This window comes from Neltuma alba, unplaced genomic scaffold (genome assembly GCF_004799145.2).
Source record: "Neltuma alba isolate B1F8T4 unplaced genomic scaffold, ASM479914v2 tig00007707_pilon, whole genome shotgun sequence".
In the NCBI taxonomy this organism is placed as follows: domain Eukaryota; kingdom Viridiplantae; phylum Streptophyta; class Magnoliopsida; order Fabales; family Fabaceae; genus Neltuma; species Neltuma alba.
Genome location: NW_021634850.1, coordinates 1 through 20748, shown reverse-complemented (window position 1 = coordinate 20748; position 20748 = coordinate 1). Strand labels below are relative to the sequence as shown.

Below are 20748 nucleotides of genomic sequence, written 5' to 3'. Positions count from 1 at the left end.
CTAGTTCTATATATAAGACCCGTTTCATATGTTTATCATTTTTTTTCTCTATAAATTTATTCTATTGATATTTTCCCAACAATAATCAAGTAAAAGATAAAGGAATGAAAGTAAAGAAGATGTATAAGATGTTTTAGAAAAACACATATTACATTAACTAATTTAACTAATATTTTTAATCTATTTAAATTAGTTAATTAATTAGGTCTTATATTAAGAATATAAAGAATATAATGCTTTGGTGAGCAAAGATTGATGGCCTTCTCTTCCTATACGTAGTTGAAGCTGCCATACATGTTGAGGCCTTACCTCTGAAGGATTGGAGGTCATCATTGACCGACACCGACTGTTGAAGGAAATGAAGAACCTGGCATGCTAACAGAAGGAAGAAAGGGTATCACGGCAACCAGGCTGAGCTTCCTCAAGCTTGCAATGGCGAATGGAGTGATTCCCAAAAGTTTCGTTATACTTTAATTTATTCATATTATTATATACATGAACAAGGGTGATTTTATCTAGAAATTTATTATCATAGATGTGACTCATCAACATGATTGATATCTTGGTAAAAAAAAATTGTGATTGTGAAGATAAGGCAAATAAAGATCTTCTCAATCTATCAACACAAAACAAGATAATCATTGGATAATGGTATCGCTCATTTTATTTTACAAGAGTATATGTGAGTTTAAATTATAATAAAATATAATAGTCTTATTAACAGATAATTCATGGATATTTTATAATTTTCAACTCTTTTTTTTTTGTATTAAGCCTTTAACTTATAATTTTGTAGTATCTTTTTTTTTTTTTTTTAATTGTGAGCATGCCTAATAAAATTTCAACTCCAGCTCAAGTTAATTCCTTTGTTTCCTTTTCGTTTTTGGTCAAAAATACTTTTTTGGGAAGACTGTTTTAAAACACTAATAAAAATTTATTGCTTAAGGATCTCTACATTTAAAATCTAAAATTTATTTAACAATTTAAAAGCAATCTATTTTCAGCAGGCGCAACTTATTTTTCACAACTCATTTTTAATTATATGTAAAAAAAATATTTTCACATAACTGAAAATATATTAATATGTTATACTTTTTTAGCGAATAAACTAAAGATAATAAATTTTATGAGATTTTTCAGCAAATTTTTTTTTCCCTTTTATTTTAGATTTGGGGGGGGGGGAGTCACCGATAATTTGGCCCCTTGGCAGACGAAGGAGGTACGGTCAAGGGTTTTTCCATTCAAAAATGAGCAGAGGTCGTGACTAAACGGGGTCGTTTTGGTGTTCGGCTACGCCGCCCCCAAGAAACCCGGTAAGCGAGACGGAAAAACATTGAATTTCGTACCTCATCTAGTTTGGACCCGAACCCAGGATACCACGCCCTCTCTCTCTCTCTCTTCTCCCTTCCACTTCCCTTTCCCCCTCCCTCTCCTCTTGTCTCTCGCACTGCGAAACCCTAGCGAGGGCGTTCCCTCTTATTTATCTCTTCTCTGAAATCAATTGTATGCTTTGATCCTGGCGTCTTCGAGGATTCGATTCAAGAGGTGAGTTTTCGGGAGCACTTTTCTTCTGGAATACTTCAGTTCTTGTTTTTGTGTGCATATGTCTTCTTCGGGGAAATTTTGGAGTTGAATGGTTTAGGTTTATGATAGATTGATGGATTTCGCGGATCTGGTGTTAATACGGTCCCACCCGAACGGTAGAATTTAATATTTATCCCTTCAAATTGTATAATTATCCAAATTTTCTGCGACTGAGGACTGGATGGAGGGTTTTTCTAGGAAATTATCATGTTTTTTATTTCCGCACAACGATTTGTGTCCAACCTTAATTGGAAATTTAGTTATATATGCAGGGTACCATAATATTTCTGGAGTTCCCGATAATCATTAAAATTGTCCTTTTCTTCTCCTTTTTTCCTATTTTTCATTAACCTGATCTTGGTTGTACAGATTTGAGCAGATGATGGCTGAATCTGTATGTGATGGACGGAATGTTGTTTTGCCTAAGTATTAAGGTCCGTTCTGAAATTTTGGTGCATTGGTTGGTAAAATTTTGTGTTCTTAGTCTACCCATTGTGGTTGACTAAACCGTTGAGAATGAGTAGTCATGTGGACTGGTCAGCTGACTTTTATTGGGTCCCACCACTGACTTGATCAGATAACTACTTGTCATTGATCTAATTTAGATCTTCTTATCGTATGTGCCATGTAATTTCTCACTCTGGACGTCTGTTGACAGTCTAGTTACAGCCATGTTGGTAGAAGAGCTTTATGTGACATTGAGCCTGGTTTGTTTACATCAAGATGAAGAACTGAGGGTTGAAGGTCATGCTTATTTGTCTTCCCCCCGCTCTGTTGGCGGTTTGGACTAACAATTGTCGCAAGAAGCACATCGATCTATAAGCATGACATCAATCTAAAAGCAAATCTTGATTTTTACTATCATAGGGTATCGATTAGGGTTACCTAATTTGTGGTTAGTCACAATACGCATTTATAGTAGTGACATGGATACGAAAGGCTATATTATTTGCAGCATGGAGGGGAAATTTTGGTGTCTATATTCATTTCAAATTAAAAATAATATTAGCTCCGGTCCTTAATACAAGATCTCATTTGACTTTTATTTTAGTCGTAAATATAAGACCCCAATCCATTTTATCTCTCATATTTATTCTTTTTTTTTTTTTCAAAGATAGTCCTTCTAATAACAGTAGTTTTAGCCAATACTTCATTAGCAAGGATATTTTAGGACATACAACACTTATTTATAACAAATAACTAACTTAACTTATTTCCTTAATCTACTCAAATTAGTCAACTAGCTTTTGTATTAAGGCCCGATATAGTATATTATTTTTTAAAAGTCAATCCCATTCCTTTTTTTACAGCTTTGGTGTTGGTCTAGACTCTAGAGTGTGTGCATCTATCATCGTCTGCTAATCTGCTAAAACATCGGAACCATTGATATATTCAGTTGCTATTTATTTAAGTATAGCTAGCAGAGAGATAGGCAAAATCATATCTCAGAGTGATTCTGGAATAAGATGGATGGTTTGTGAAAGCAATTTCAAACCCAATGATACATTGATGCCTTCTGAGTGACTTTCTTGAAATAAAAGTTCATTATTTGAAGACTATGATAATGTACAGGAATTTGTTCAATAGGCATTATTGTAATAATATTTTTGTAACTTCTATTATGGTTTCAAAATCTCTGGCCTGGAACAATATGTGACATTAGTCTTTTTACCTTGGTTTAAATTTACTGTCTTGTGTATTTCAATCATACTGTAGGTACATAATCATTTGATTCTTGTTACTTTATTTATCAATTTACTGGCCTATCTTATAATATGATTCATAATGTGGAAATAGGCTGTATGGATTCAGGATCTGCGACACAGCATGAAAACTATTCCTTTGTTTATGACAAAGATGCCTTTTTTTTCCATTTAATTAGACTGTAACTCATATATTATAGCTGAGATTTTATCTAAGTGTTTTTTTTTATATTTACTGTAGCTTGAGTTCGGTCAACAAAATATAATGGATGATGATTGTACAGATGGATAAAATGTCTGCTCCTTCATCACGGGAGCGCGCACAACGCCTTTATGAGAAGGTATTTTGTATTTCTTCTTGGTCATTATTGACTGGTATACTTACAAGATAACCAAGCAGAGAATTATCTGTCTAGAGCTCACATTTTTTGCCTAGCAAAACGTATTAGGAAATTTGACTGTTACTTACATGGTTTCTTGCAATTATGATTTTAAAGAATTTTTGTCTCAATTGAAAAATCTGTACATATTTGCATTAAAAAACTTATTCATCAAAACTAAGACTAATCTTGTTATTAGTAAACTCCTGTGAACACTATTTGCCATTAGGACTTTTGGATAATTTAGTGCTTTGTGGCCTTTACCATTACCCAGCCTTCATTGGCCATTGCCATAGTGGGTCATGTTGACAAGACCCCCTCCCCCCAATTTTTGTATGTTGCTCATTTAGGTGCCCTGAATATTTTGGATTCCTAATCGTGGTGCTCTATTGTTCTTGTATCTTTGTTGAATATGATGGATTCTTAACAAAAATCATTTGAAAACATATTATTGTACCGTTGTAGAGGCTTCACTCTCTTTGGGATTGATTAATTAACCAAACTAATGATTATAAAAACCTGCTTAAAAGTATGAGTTTCTTTGTTTCAAAATTCACATTATTTATGAAATACGTAACTTATGTTAATAAGCCTCACAACAAATGTTACAACTAACAGAAGAGATTGTCATCTTAATATATTGATTTGTCAATAACTCAGAATGTTGAATTGGAGAACAAGCGCCGGAGGTCAGCTCAGGCACGGGTCCCATCAGATCCAAATGCCTGGCAACAAATGCGTGAGAACTATGAAGCTATAATTCTTGAGGACCATACCTTTGCCGAGCAGCACAATATTGAGTATGCCTTATGGCAGTTGCATTACAAGCGGATTGAGGAGTTGAGGGCATACTTCAGTGCTGCTCTTTCTTCCACAAGCTCAAATTCCACACAGGGGATCAAAGCCCCTGCACGACCTGATAGGATAACTAAAATAAGGCTGCAGTTTAAGACCTTCCTTTCAGAAGCAACTGGATTTTACCATGATCTTATTATGAAAGTAAGAGCAAAGTATGGTCTTCCACTGGGTCACTTTGAGGATTCAGAAAACCGAATTGCCATGGAAAAGGATGAGAAGAAATCTGCAGAAATGAAGAAAGGTTTAGTATCTTGTCACAGGTGTCTGATATATTTGGGTGACCTTGCTCGGTACAAAGGACTGTATGGTGAAGGTGACTCTGTAAATCGCGAGTTTGGAGCAGCTTCTAGTTACTACTTACAAGCTGCATCTCTTTGTCCATCAAGTGGGAATCCCCACCATCAGGTTTTTGCCGTTTCATCATTTGTTCTTATTTATTTTTCTGTTTATATCTCACTTTTTCTGAATTGATGATCGTGGTAATTATACTCCAGTTTAATAAATTTGTTCTTTTCAGCTTGCTCTGTTGGCTTCATATTCTGGGGATGAGCTAGTGACTATCTATCGGTATTTCCGGAGTTTGGCTGTGGAGAGTCCGTTTACAACTGCCAGAGAGAATTTGATTGTTGCATTTGAGAAGGTATTTCAAATGTGATGTTGATTGTGACATATCCTTTTATCATGAAAATATCTAATATCTTGAGAATTTTCTTCCATTCCTATTTTCTGTTGTATTATTTAACTCTGACATTCCTTGTATATTGATGGTTTGAATGCTGAAGTATTTTTGTGATATTCAAATTCAGCTATTCGAACCTCTCTTACTGTTTGATACTGAAACCTAACAGCACTACGAAATGGCAAGTTGTAAATATCTGGTGATCTAGGGGAAGGCATAATGAGCCGTCCTTGATTTCCTTTATCTTTATTCTGGGGATCCTTTAAGTAATTGTCTTGTGTTATTTTAACTGGATATTCTTTTAATAGAATCGTCAAAGCTACTCTCAGCTCCCTGGTGATGTCAAAGCTCTTGGAGTGAAGGAATCTTCTGGGAGGTTAACTGGGAAAGGAAGAGGAAAAGTGGAAACGAAAGTGGCTGTAAGGAGTAGTGGTGTAGAAGCTAGTCCTGGAAAAGATGGAGCATCTAATATGCCGGAGAGATGCAAAAACTTCTGCACTAGATTTGTTCGTCTAAATGGAATCTTGTTCACACGTACAAGGTAATTATTCCCTGATTTTTTTTTTCCCGCTTCTTTGCACATCTCTGTTTGCATTATACTAAATAGTATCAATGCGTGCACTTTTTTTTTTTTCACTTATTTGTCTCTTTTCCCTTGTTGGTAGCCTTGAGACCTTCACTGAAGTTCTGTCTCTGGTTAGTGCTGGCCTGCGGGAGCTTCTGTCTGGAGGACAAAATGATGAACTGAATTTTGGCACAGACACCCTTGAAAATGGACTTGCAATTGTCAGAATTGTATCTATTCTTATTTTTACAGTTCATAATGTGAATAGAGAATCTGAAGGTCAAAGTTATGCTGAAATAGTGCAGCGTGCTGTTCTACTTCAGAATGCATTCACCGCAGCTTTTGAGCTGATGGGATACATTGTAGAAAGATGTGTACAGCTGTGTGAACCTTCCTCAAGTTATCTTCTACCAGGCATCTTGGTTTTTGTGGAATGGTTGGCCAGTTATCCAGATTTTGCTGCTGGCAGTGATGCAGATGAGAACCAAACAATGGTCAGATCAAAATTTTGGCATCATTGTATATCCTTCTTGAACAAGCTACTTTCAGTTGGGCCAATAGCTGTTGAGGATGAGGAAGAAAATACTTGCTTTAATAACATGAGCAGGTATGAAGAAGGAGAAACTGAAAACCGACTTGCTTTGTGGGAGGATTTTGAGTTGAGGGGATTCCTTCCTATTCTTCCTGCACAAACCATCCTGGATTTCTCAAGGAAGCATTCCCTTGGAAGTGAGAGTGACAAGGAAAGAAAAGCTCGGGTCAAAAGGATTGTATCTGCTGGAAAGGCTTTAGCAAATGTTGTCAGGGTTAATCAGAATGTGATTCATTTTGACTTGAAGGGGAAGAAATTCGTAATTGGTGGGGAGCCTCAAACAGTTGATGATATTGTTACCCCCACCTATTCAGGCATGCCTAATGTGGAAGAGCTGGTGCAAGAAAATCCAGCAGACAAAACAAAGGCAGGAACTGTACTGCCAAATCAACATTACTATTTGGACGGAGATGAAGATGATGAAGTTATAGTTTTTAAGCCTATAGTGTCTGAGAAGCCAGCTGAAGTGGTCATTTCAACATGGACAGCTCCTGAAGGCTTGGAACCTGTTCAGAAGGCTGCTGGTGGGGATCAAAAATTTCATGCAAACATTATTGCAAATCCGTTAAGTAATCCAAACTGTCAAAATGTTTTTGATGCAAATTTGAGCATGCCTGTTTCTGCTGGTGGTATGTTGCCTCAATACCTTCAAACGGTTCAGCCACATTCCTCAAGGTGCTTAGAGGAAATTTCTCTTGCTAACAGTTTAAAAGATCTCACCTTCTTGGAGAATGGTCATGTGATGAAGCCTGATCTTCAGGAAGCTGCACGCATCCCCAATCATGGAGCACTTCTTGTTCCCACCCAACAACATTCTTTTAGTGCTGGCACTGCTGCTTTTTTTCATGGTCTCTCAAAAGCTCCAGAATCTGTAATACCATCCAAAGTTGATGCTGTTGCAACTTCTGGAATTTCAATTGATAATGTGGCTGCGAATGCATCAACTGTGCAAGCTGGTTTAAGTAAAGCAGTTAGTCGGCCTGCTAGGCACCTTGGACCGCCCCCTGGTTTTAGTGCCTTTCCTTCTAACCAAGCAAATAAAACTAATATTTCAGATTCAGTTGGCGGGAATCCGATGCTGGATAATTACAGTTGGTTGGATGGATATCAATTGCATTCATCAACCAAAGGATTGGGCTCTAATGGTCCCCTTACTTTCTCCCATTCAAATCCCCAGCAGGTCATTAACAATAACGGCTTGGGTGGGACAGTCAGCTTTCCCTTCCCTGGAAAACAAGTTCCACCTGTGCTGCCTCAGGGGGAGAAACAAAATGGTTGGCAAGATTATCACACTCCTGAACTCTCAAAAATTTATAGCCAGCAGCAGCAGCATCCGCAGCCGCCGCAACAGTTCATTGCTGGAAATCAACAATTCACTCCACTCCCTGAGCAATTTCAAGGACAGTCGACCTGGACAGGTCGTTACTTTGTGTGATGTCAGTATGAGAGTATGAATGGTATGCATCAACTATAAATTAATTGCTGCTTGCTTAAGACATGGCTTAAATCCTGTTTTGTGGTATCTAAACACAAACATGTTTGACTTCCTTGTAGGTATTGTCAATGTTCTACTCATTGCTTATCCATCGTTAGGACTCCTCTGCTGCTATGTCATTGAATATTGTTGGAGTTTATTTGGCCTTGACTTGTTGCGGGCGCTTGGTACAAAGAAAGGTGAGTACTGATTCCTACTTGAACTGAGTTTTTTAACACGAACTATACAGCTTGAAAATTGCTGAGAGTTACATTTACACTCTTCTATTGTCCAATTGTGTGTTGATGTTTATGCTGTTCGAGCCTGGCAGCTGCTGCCAGCATCCCAAAGAACGGAATGTGATAGCACTCATTGTTGCTTCTAAATCTGAATACCTGAATGCATGCTTATTTAGGGTTTAGTGGTGAATCTACCTCTGCTTATTCAATTGTGCTCTTAAAATTATGTAGATTTGGCTGAGCTCTCCTGCCCGAAGGAAGGATGATATGCAAGCATCTTTACAGTTCAATATTCATAAGAGTAAATGCCTTGTCTGGTTGAATGAATAGGTGTTAAATAAAGGATTATCCCAGTCATTTTGGGGCCTGTATCTCCAGGGATTACTGGTATGGCAATGGTTTGTTCACTTCTCTGGTGGAAATGGCCATGATTCACCTATCAGAATTGTTGTTACCTTCATCTGGCTGCCCATGATATGTAGTGCTAACCCTTTATCCGGCCACAAAGCTTCAGACTATATAATAAAGGCCGGTAGGAGGAATAAACTGGGTGTCGTGGGAGTCAGAGTTGGATGTTGGTATATTAATGAACCTGGGGCTCAAGTGATCGAGCACACACGTGTTTGCTGGTGGCGTTTAGGGTATGATGAGTGTTATATGGCTCATTTTATCGTTTTTCTTCTCAAAGTTGAGATGTGAATAAAGAATTCTGTTGCGTGATGGATATTTTATATATATGTTTATCTCCGTCGTGGTAAGAAAGGAAGAATGTATTAAGGTATCTCCCTTTATTTTGTGCAGTGTTCTATGTACAGGATCTGGAGGGGTATGACTTTAGTATTCACTTTCTGGCGTTTAAAGGGATTTATATGTAGCACTTGGTTGCAATTTGCCTCTAGTCTATTATATGTTTGATACCTGGTTTTAAGTTTTAACCTGATTCTTGAATACGGAATTTATCTACTTTTTTCTGGGTTGATCTACGATCTCGGTTTTGGCAGCTTGGTGCTCATGTTCTTTCTTTAGAGAAATTTCAAATTGAAATCCCGGCATTTTTTTTTTTTAAAAAAAAGAAGAATCTTGATTGGAATGAAAGGTCATATAGTTGTGTTTGCTATTTTACATCCGTTCCACTTACCATTAATTTTAAAATTTTAATTTTAGTATGTGGATCATAATTAAAAGGATTACTTTTAAGTGATGGTTATAATATGCATAGACTGTAATGTGAAAATTACGTGCTTCGTTTCAAATCATTTTATTGTGCCACATCTTTCATTTTCCATTTTGAAGTTGAACGAGATCGTGATGGTTGTGTGTTTTTTTTTTTCCGCCTTCAAATCGTGATGGTAGTGGAGTTATGAGCGTTGCTTTCACAGTAAAAAGATGTTTAGAGTAGCTTTTCAATAAAGATTTTATAATATACGAACTAAGAGGGTATTTGAATGGAAGTTTTGAAAGTATTTTTACGGTAGACGAAGTAAATATGTAGAGGAATCTCTCGTTTTGCAGGAAGTGTTTTTCAATTTTCTATCGTGCCAAGCACCCGCTAAGTATACAAGACCGTAAAGATTTTTTTTTTTAACCACTTTCATAGGTTTTTCAAACTACCCAATAAACAGGCAAAAGATGCCTTAGAATATTCAAGCTGTATATTTAGTACTCGCCCTGTTCCATGACAAAAGTACTGCAATCATCTGCAGCGGGCTGGCAAACTGGATGCTGAATCGATATCTGTACTTGTATAAATTTAATACAAGAGTTGTTTTTTTGCTTTGTCTTTTAAAATGTATTGGTAAGGATCTCTTCCTTACGTGAACTTGTCATAACAATGGCTGGTTCTCATGCTGAAAAAGTAGTCTCCCAAACACGATAAAAATGGCCCTTGACGGGTGTGGCTAAGCTAATCCATAATCACCAGAAATTAGTGACGAGGGCTCTCCGCGGCTAAGACTAACAACTAAAGGGCACGTCCAACCGGCAGGAGATGCCTTTGAAAAGTATGGCATAGCCAGCTGATTAGCATAATATAAGATATTGGTTAGAAAAAAATTATCATCTAAAATACAAGATGTCAAAATAATTAATGTCATTTTTTTCATTTTCGTTCCTATTAAATGTAGGAGAAAAAGGAGAGAGATGAGAGATAATAAAAATGTAATATTAGAGACAATTTTATCATTTTCTAAAAAATAAAATAAAAATCATTATTTAAAATAAATTTAGGGACTAAACTCTCATTTTTTGTTAAAAAAAAACTTTAGTAACTTACGGGAGCCACAGTCGCCAGTACCAGTGTGGCAGTGTCCTCCACTTGATGCGATATTGATTTCTTTCCTTCCCATCTTTTTGAATTTTAGCGTTTTTTGCCAGCTGATTTGAAAATGATGTGGGTCCGTGGACTCGCTGTCCTTTTCTTTCTTTTAAACACATTTAAAACCGAACTACTTTTTCTTAATTAGATTTTATAATTAGGACGGAAAATAGTATATAAAATTTAAGTTTAGGTTATTTTCAGCTACTAATTTCTATGATCAACATCTATATTTTGAATCAATATTATTAAAATTTAAAATATATCATCAAAATTCAACATTGCAATTTTTAACGTGTATAGATATTTTTTCAAGGAAATAAAAGCTAATAATAAGTATTTTTTAAATTGAATAATAATTTTTAAAAAAATTCACATCTTTTATGCAGTTTTTTATATTATTCTCCAATTCCATAAAAGATTAATCGTTAGCCTGTGATAAAGAGGGAATAACAAAGCTCATATTATGATTGTCTACTCTTATCCCACTCTGCAAGGGAGTCAAAGGTATATACTCATCATAATTCATGAATCCCTCCCTCCGCATGGAATTTTAATTCTTAATATAAGAATTAGTTTGGAGTTAAATATTTTTTTAAATATAATATCACAATCTACTTTAAATTTATAATTCTTTCCTCAAAGTATATATTAAAAGGTTTTCATCAATGAGTGGTCCCAATACACAAAATTAGATATAATAGTTTGGAGAAATCACCATATATTTGTTACAAATAACCAAATTGACTAATTTTCTTAACATTTTCAAGTTAATTGATGAATTTCTAGTGTCATGCTCTCTACTTTGTTAAAACTAGGGTTAAAATGAATCCAACACCATAAAATATTTTCTCAGATACATCTAACACTCCAAAATATTTTGTGGTGCATGCAACACTCTAGAGTATTTTTTTAGATGCGTTCAGTACTGTAAAGTATTTTTTTGCTGTATCTAGTACTTCAAAAAAATTTTAGATGCGTCGAGCATCCAAAATATTTTTTTGGTGCACACCAAGACAAAAAAAAAATATTTCAAGGTGTTGGATGTACCTAAAAATACTTTGGAGTATTGAATACATCACAAAATATTTCAGAGTGCTAGATGTACCTAAAAAAATATTTCAAGATGCTAGATGTATCATAACCCTTAAAATTATTATGTGTTTTTTTCTATATATGCAAGCTGTGAAAAGTGAAAACCGATGAAAATTTTTAAGATTTGACAAAAAAATTTTAAAATTTTTTCTATATAACCCTGAATTATTTTTCCGGGTGTTCCCAATGTCTTAAAGTAATTTTTGGTGCATCCAGCGTCCTAAACTAATTAAAACGGTGCATTCATATCCCAGGCTAACAGAAATGTTATCTCTGACAGTTAGCTTGCTAACTCAGCTTAAAGTTGACGGAAAAATCCTACATGGCAAACACATGAGCATCTGATCAACTAACGCCGAAGTTTCATCTCTCTAATTAACAGAGAACAAGGGAAGTAAGTGACAGAGCAGCAACTAAAGCCATGGCTATGGAGCGGCCAAGACACAGTGGATGGAAGAATGAGATTTTTTTTTTTACGTAAAAGAAGAAATCATAGCACAAAACGACACGATGCAGAGATCATATTTGAGTTTACCTACAGGGGAAGCAACGCCGGTCGACGATTGCTTTGAGCTTTTGCACGAACAGAGAGCTTTGTGATGTGTAAATCAATGATTTGGACTCTACCATAGCTGTGTGATAAACAACACGGGAACTAGAGTGTTAGATTTTTAGGTGTTTGAATATGGTTTCCTCTTTATGCACTAGAGCACTGGCCATTGGGTATGGAGTCTCCGGTGAAAATGTTCCATCTTTCTTTCTTTGAGATGCCACATGCAATACCTGAGGTGTCTGAATTTCATCGGTCACCACCCAAATGAACCGATGGCGAACGAACGAGTTAGACCCCACAACGACGATGGAAAGCCTCCTCCGGGAAGAAATGCCAGGGATGACAGAGCTGACGTGCAAGGTCAATCGAGATTGTGGATTTTCTAACACCAGTGGCACCCATTACGGCAATCAAAAGGAGGAAGAAGGATATCACCAAACGAGGAAAAAAAAGAGGAGGAGGAAGAAGAAGGAGAACTGAAGAAGGGGTCGTGATTGTAAAGAAGAACTGAGTATAGATGACCCTCATCTCTCTCCGATTCGAACGAAAAAGGCCAAAAGGGAGGAGAAGATTGAAATCGTCGACGATGAGGAGTCCATCATGAGGCAACTTAGTGACAGAGCAGCTACCACCAGAGCAGTGGCTACCATGGCGGTGAGCGATGGCCACTGCGATGGTAGGTGAGGTCCCACATCTGAACAGAGTAGAGACACGCATTCCCAAATATATGTTTATATTTGAAGAACAGAAGAACCAGTGTGCTTATATAACAGAAGAAATTACAGCAAAAACCGATAATGGATACTGCGCAGAGTGATGTTTGGCTATTTTCCTAATCCTAATTCATGAATAAACCATGACTCAGCTTAAAGTTCTCGGGAATTTTGTCACCAATGACGGGAAATTTAGGACATACGGCCGGATTATTTCCCACCAGCCGCTGAAACGCAGCCGCTTTTGCATGATTTGAGTCTGTTTTGGTCGGTAAATAGCTTCATGGGGAGCCCGTCGGGATTGTTGTCAGTAAGTGTAGTGTCTACTTATGTGATGTTTCATGTAAGATTTTTAGATCAACTTTAAACTGACTTGACAAGCTAACAGTCAAAGATAACATTTCTATTAGCTTGGGATATGAACGCTCTGTTTTAATCAGTTTGGAATACTAGATGTACTGAAAATTAATTTAGGACACTAGACATACCTGAAAAAATAGTTCAGGATATTAGGTGTACCTTAATCCTAAAAGTATTCTTGAATGCAAATTTATTTTGAAATTTTAAAATAATATAAATTTTATCCCATTAACTATTAAAATAGCGATATTAATGTTTTCAGCGGTAAGAAACAACATTGTCATGATTTTAAATTTTTAAAACAAATTTGCATAAAAAATATTTTTTAATGCTCAGCGTTCATGAGTAATCTAAGTTGGTTAAAAAAAAAAAAAAACCGTGCAAGGACGCCACGTGTAATTTACCTAAATGGTAAAAAAAAAATAGAAAGAGAATAGATGAACAGTGACGGCACGACATTTATACCAAATCCAACGGTCAACTGTTGCATAGCGCATCACGGGACGCATACGGCAGCACCCAACTATTCGGTATTTGTCTAAAAAGTAAAAACTTTAATAACTTCACAAGCAAGCAAGTCCAATGGCAACAACTACACAACACTTGTAATTATTTCTCTTAGCAAATTGAAGCATGTGATCCAAACAAACAAGTTTTTATAGGAACTATTCGTCAAATTCAGATCAAATTTTCACAAAAATCATAGGGATCAAAACCAATCATTTATATTACCATGATTAAAATTAAAATTCGATCAAATTATAAGAATTTTCAATGATTATACCTCCAATCTTTAATATAAGATATTGTTTGATTTTTATTTTGATCATAAATATAAGATAATCCACTTTATCTCTCATATTTATATAATTTTTTTCTCAAGATAATCCTTCTAACAATGGTAATTCTAGCCAATACACTTGATTAACAAGGATATTTTAAGAAAGACAACACTTATTTATTACAAATAACTAATTTAACTTATTTTCTTAATTTCCTCAAATTAGTTAACTAACTCTTATAATTAGGACCGGGGGAGTATTAACCTTAAGTATGCAAGCCATAGAAAAAAAAATATATAACCATTAAAATTTATTTTGATTCTAAATGAAAAAAACATTAATTGTACAATATAATCAAAAGAAGTCGCGGTAGTTCCCATTTTAGCCATAGTATATCATCTTATTTTCTCTTTAAAATTGATATTGTCAATTCAGGGTAAAATAAACACAAAATATGTTGGCTATAAATACTTTAAATAATTTAGTAATTTTTTTTATTCTTTTCAAATTAATTAATTGGGTCTTATATTAATAACAGGAGGTAGTATTATGTTTTATGTTTTGAGATGATGAAAACCAGCAACGCAAACCAATTAAAATTTTAACCTAATTTGGTGCCAACTCATTTTAGCCTAATGCGTGGCCAAGTTTTTTTTTTTTTTTCCCTGGTTCAAGATCTTAACTTCTTTATGGAATTCGTAAGATGTCCTATTAAAAAATTTAAATATGAATTATTATAAAATTTCATTTTTCCTAGGAAATAAATTTTTCCTAAAACTAATTATTTTTTCCAAACAAATATGTGAAAATAACTAATTACTCAACGTAGTTTTCTGATATTGTTTTGTTGCATGAATAATAAAGTCATTTTTTAATCTTTTTTCCAAAACAGGAAGTTGGATCCATTAATGTCTGGGATCCACCACATATATGAAATATCTCCTTTCATTTTAACATTCAACAACATGCCTTGTCGTTTTCTTTTTCTTTTTTTTTTTTTTGATGTAATGTTTTCTTTTTCTCAATAACTTCACATCATCAATATATTTTAATATCATATCATGTGGTGAATGTTACTATCCAAATCCATCATCCCTTAAGCATATATTACTTCTCAAATTTCATCAAATGGAAAACCTATGAAGTCTGTTATATTTTCAGTAAGTTTCATATCATGCTTACAAACATCCCTGATATTTAATTGATCTTTATTTTCAGTTTTTTTTTTTTTTTTAAATCCAATTACTTTTCTGCTTCTTATTATAGGAGCTATTGTGGGGGGGGGGAATTCTTAATCCTTTTCTTTAATAATTTCAATGAGTATTCAATATACTTTTTTTTTTCCCATATATGTCTATATTTGATAAGAATAGTGACTAGGGAGAAAATAAAAATTAGAGAAAACCATATTAGAGGTGCCTATACTTTCTTTCAAGTTTTATTTGGTATTTATGTTTTTTTTCTCTTAATTAAATTATTTAATTTTATTTTTTTAAGGAAAAGTTGCCTTATTAATATCAATTTTAGACTTGTCATTTTATAGTAAAGACGTGTCATTTTTAAATAAATTATGATCATTTTTAATTAATGCACATGTTGCTATTTGTTATGTATAAGGAAAAGTTACTTTGTTAATATCAAATTTAGACTTGTTATTTCTCAATTAAGACTTGTCATCTTCAGATAAATTGTTGTCATGAACTGGAGTCACAGTAAAAGAGTTAAATTATATTTTTGTTTGCATTATAAGGTTAAGAAATCTTTGATGGCCCAATGGCCATCTTTTTGTTAGTCCAAGTGGCCAAGGGGTTGTGGGATCAAATCCCACCCCTGCCACTTTGAACCAATATTATCCTATTTAAAAAACAAAAATCTTGTCACAAAAATCCTTCACTGGTGGCCACCACGCCGGTGGCCAGCGGCCGCCGGAGGCCAGTCGCCGGCCACCAATGAGGGGCTGGTTTTTTTTAAAAAAAAAAAAACAAAGGGCATTTTTGTCATTTCACTGAATTTTAAAATTCCAATTTGGGAAGGACTTCCCTATAGGTAATTACATTTCCTTAGCTTCCCAAATTGGCATTTCACATTTTGGAGCTTCTTTATCTATCATTTTCCCATTTTTTTTATTAATATTAGTTCTTATAACTTTGTTCTATTGATATTTTTAGTTTCTATACAAGGGTTAATGATGTTAATAGAGCAAAATTAAAGATTTAATTAAGAAAAAATACATAGGTACCAAATTAAAAATTGAAAAAAAAAGTATAGATGCCTCTAAAATAGTTTTCTCTAAAAAATTAATAGGATGTTAAATTTTAGTATAATTTAACGACAGTAATATTAGAAATCACTTGAATTTTATAACAAATTTAATAATTTTAACTAGCTTTATTAGTACATGTGAATTAATTAGTGAATTCTTATAATAAGAATGAGAGGAAATACTCCTAACATGTTTTATTGAAATAAAAAAAACTCTAAATCTTATTAATTTGACTTTTAACTTGATAATTTTTTAATTTTACTCTTATTTATAATATATATTGCCAAAAATATATATATAATATAATAGTTTACATACCAATAAAGCAAGGACAGAATTATATGCTTATATAATACATTTAATAAAATAATTTATATTAAAGAAAAAAAACTCTCTCAGCGCCTCAATTAAAACTAGAAGAGTATAATTCAAGTAGTACTAGTATAGGTTATGCTACATTATCTAGTAATATTTAATTTAATAAAAATTATGAATTATATCTTACATATCATAAAATTACTTTTAAAAAAATTCAAAAAAGATAATATTTCCGGTTCTTAATATAAAAACTAGTAAGAGGTTAAATGTAGTCTTTAATATAATATCTCAATTTATTTTATCCTTTTTATTTATTCAAACTAACCATATTACTGGTAATTGTATATGTTAAGAGAGTTTGCATTAAAAAATAATTTTAATCCAAATGATTTAATAAGATATTTTTAATAAATAATCAATTTAATTATTTTTCTTAATATACTCGACAAATTTTATATTATGGATAGAATATGGCAATTGTATCGAGCTGCAAAGTTGAAATGGGATAAAGTTAAAATATCTCCTTTTCTATTTACAGAAAAAATTAAATCAAAATATAACACCCGAAGAAAATCCAAAACAAAACCCCCTCACGGACTCCACCTACCTTTATTTATCCTTCTATACGTTCTGTTCTTCATTTCAGTCTCCTTCGTCTCTTGTTTCTTTTCTCCGTGGCCGGGGAACCACAAAGAGATATGGGTACCCGAGACCGACCCGACACTCTCTCCTCCACATTCATCCTCGTCTTCAACCTCTTGCTCCTCACTTCTCCCACCGCCCATGCCATTGCGAATCCTATCAAAACCGTCGTTGTTCTGGTGATGAGAACCGGTCCTTCGATCACATGCTGGGGTGGATGAAGAAGCTTAATCCAGAAATCGACGGCGTCGATGGGTCTCAATCGAACCCGCTGTCGGTGAAGGATCCGAAGTCGGAGCGGATCTTCTTCGGCAACCAGTCGCAGTTCGTGGACCCGGACCCGGGACACTCGTTCCAGGCGATTAGAGAGCAGATATTCGGGTCGGAGGATACGTCGGCGGACCCGGCTCCGATGAACGGATTCGCGCAGCAAGCTTACTCCATGGATAACACCACCGCCATGTCTCGCAATGTGATGAACGGCTTCGTCCCTGAGATGGTCCCCGTTTACAAAACTCTTGTTTCTGAGTTTGCTCTGTTCGACAGGTTTGCTTTGCTTCGTCTTCTTCGCCGAATTTGATGTTCACCGTTCCGTTCCCCGGTTTCTCTCCATTAATAGTTTGTTCATTTTGTCTGTATTTCTTTTTGGAGAAAAATCTTCACTTTATTTCTTTTACTTCTTCCTTTTTTTCCTCGATCTTATTATTAATTTCTCACGATCCAAACTCGAGAAACGATATGAAATCATTTACTGCATCCATTTTTCTGGTAATTAATAAATCTTAGTGTATTAATTCTTTGGTTTAATTTTTATATTTTCATTACGTATTTTCTACTGATCACATATGCTGGGCAACTCTCTATGTGCTTGGGGGCCTTTCTTCTTGATAAATATTCTCATATCTCTGGTCAAAAAAAAAAAAAAAATTCTCATCTCATTTTTCGTCATGCATGTTATATCTAGTCTAAATTATTAACCCTAAATATATACTCATCCGATATTTAATATAAGGCCTGTTTAACTAATTTAATTAGATTAATGAAGTTAAGTAAGTTAGTTAATTATAAGAAATATGACATGTTTTTCTTAAAATACCATAATCATCTTCTTTGATATCTCCTATCCTTTTTCTACTTGATTATAGTTGAGGGAGTATCCAAAGGATAATTTAGAAAAAATGATAAATATGATAAATAGGTCTTATATTTAGAACCAAAATTATCTCATAATTAGATCATATATTAAAGACCAGAGGAGTAATAAATAGGAAAATAGTAGGGGTTTTTTTGTTTGGTTAAATTCAATAAATCTTTAACTGTTTAACATCAAATTGTTTAGACCTAGTTTCTCAAGAAACCAATTCTTCAAGTATAATTTGGTTAATTTTGGCTCTAAATAATAATTTATTATACACAAAATACTCTCCTATATTCAATGACAAAAGTTTGGTTACACAAGATATTTTTTATTAAAAATTGTAAATTGTGGTATTTAACTAATTTTTTTAAATCCAAATTGTTTTTGATATCCGCAAGGAGTTATAATAATTCAATTTAATTACTTTTATAAGGCTAAGAATTTTCTTCCTTGGTGTGATAGGCATATCAGGTACTTTATTTATGCTAAACTTTATGAAATACAAATTAAAATCATTAATTGAAAAATAAGTAATTTTAGGATAAATCATGTGCTAATCATTGATGTTAATTAACCTCTTAACTTGCTAGGTGGTTTGCCTCAGTGCCGGCTTCCACACAGCCTAATCGCCTTTACGTTCACTCGCGACGTCGGCCGGGCGGAGCGACGAGCAACAACTCGACGTGCTGCACGGGGATATCCACAGAGAACCATCTTCGACAGCCTCGACGACGCCGCGGAATATCGTTCGGAATATACTACCAGAACATTCCGGCGACATTGTTCTATCGGAGCCTGAGGAAACTTAAGCACATAGTGAAATTCCACCCGTACGACTTGTCGTTTAAGCAGCACGCGAGGGAAGGGAAGTTGCCGGGCTATGTTGTTGTGGAGCAGCGGTACATGGACACTAAGTTGTTGCCAGCGAATGACGACCATCCATCGCATGACGTGTACCAAGGGCAGATGTTCGTGAAGGAGGTGTACGAGACGCTGAGGGCGAGCCCGCAGTGGAACGAAACCCTCTTCGTGATCACGTACGAGAGCATGGAGGGTTCTTTGATCACGTCCCAACCCCAGTACGTGGGGTCCCCAGTCCCGATGGGATTGTGGGGCCCGAACCCTTTTATTTTAAGTTTGACCGGCTGGGGGTTAGAGTTCCTACCATCGCAATCTCACCTTGGATAGAAAAAGGCACAGGCAAGTATTTCTCTTTCAATTTACTTTTTTTTTTTTTTTTAAATTTTTATTTCTTAAAATATACATATTTTTTAAAAATTCGAAATACATTTTTTGATAAAAATAATCAAAATGATATTAAAATACTACCTCCGGTCCTAATCCTAATCTACAAATAAGATTTTATAATTAGGATCAGAGATAGTACATATAGATATTTTTAAACTTTTAAATTATATGTAAATAATTTTATAATTACATAATTCTTAATGTCCCATAATTTTTCTTAATAAAAAAATTATATGCACATAATCTTGAATACTTGTAATTATAAAAATGGGTATTTTTTGGGCCAACAAAAAAATGGGTATTAATGTTATGGATATTTTAGGAGTATAGAACTTATCATATGGTTTAATTGTAGTTTGTTTTAGTAAATATTTTGTAGTTAGTTAAATAGATTTATCAATTCCTAAAATGCTTACAATTATCGAAAAACAGAAGGTCAATGATCTTAATCATACAATACAAAGATACGCCCAATTCTACGATCACTATCTAGAGAGTAGAGACACGTAGGTGTGACATCAGCTCAATGATTATGAGCGGCTTTCGATGGGGGTCATATGAACCAATAGAAAGCTTACACGTAATCCAATTCATAAGAAAGAAAGACCAGAAGAATAGTGGGACCCACCATGCATTAGTGTGTGAAAATAGCTGGACCGCTTTACTTCTTTTCTTTGTTTGTTGGTGGGAGCCCACTTTGGTGACCCAAATTAGCAAGCAATTAACTTGCCACAATGGAGCATTAATGCATGATATTACTATTAAATTAATAGTGGATGGGTTGACTTGGTTAGAATTGATGAGAAACAAGTTAGCTGCAGGAAGGAATCACGCAATACTTGATTCACACATACACCACAAGTGAACACGTTTTGCGGATAATGGATATAAATCATTATCCCTTTTCATTCTTCTGCTAGAGGATATAATCATGAAACATTTGTGAAATGAATGTTGATTTTAAACTAGTGCCTCTACCTCCGATTCTTTAATATAAAATTTAGTTAATTAGTTTTAAAAAAAATTAAAGAAGTTACTAAATTATTTAATTATAGCATGCATTGCATGATCTCTCCAAAAATTATATGTATCATTACATATATATCAATTTATTAGTGAAACAAATTGGGTAAAGAAAGATGATAAATATAATCAATTTAAATTAATTTAGTATTCATCTAATTCTTAATATAAAACCTATTTAACTAGTTTGACTAAATTAAAAAAAAGTTAGGTAAGCTAGTTAAT

The 20748-nt window shown here is 34.4% G+C and overlaps 1 protein-coding gene and 1 pseudogene across 2 annotated transcripts; both read left to right on the top strand.

Annotated features, from left to right (window-relative positions):
• The first annotated feature begins 1368 nt into the window (after positions 1-1368).
• Positions 1369-9037, top strand: LOC114753120 (protein SMG7). 2 transcript variants are annotated; one of them, XM_028941784.1, is made up of 9 exons: positions 1369-1545; positions 1954-2018; positions 3529-3628; positions 4328-4930; positions 5043-5165; positions 5513-5745; positions 5870-7818; positions 7916-8035; positions 8306-9037. In XM_028941784.1, exons 3-7 carry the CDS (start codon positions 3557-3559, stop codon positions 7794-7796), a joined length of 2958 nt encoding a protein of 985 aa, XP_028797617.1. In that variant the 5' UTR covers positions 1369-1545; positions 1954-2018; positions 3529-3556; the 3' UTR covers positions 7797-7818; positions 7916-8035; positions 8306-9037. The 2 variants fall into 2 exon arrangements, with proteins under 2 accessions (XP_028797617.1, XP_028797618.1); XM_028941785.1 differs by lacking the exon at positions 1954-2018.
• Positions 9038-17107: 8070 nt separating this feature from the next.
• LOC114753114 (non-specific phospholipase C2-like) lies at positions 17108-19452 on the top strand (annotated as a pseudogene).
• The last annotated feature ends 1296 nt before the right edge of the window (positions 19453-20748 follow it).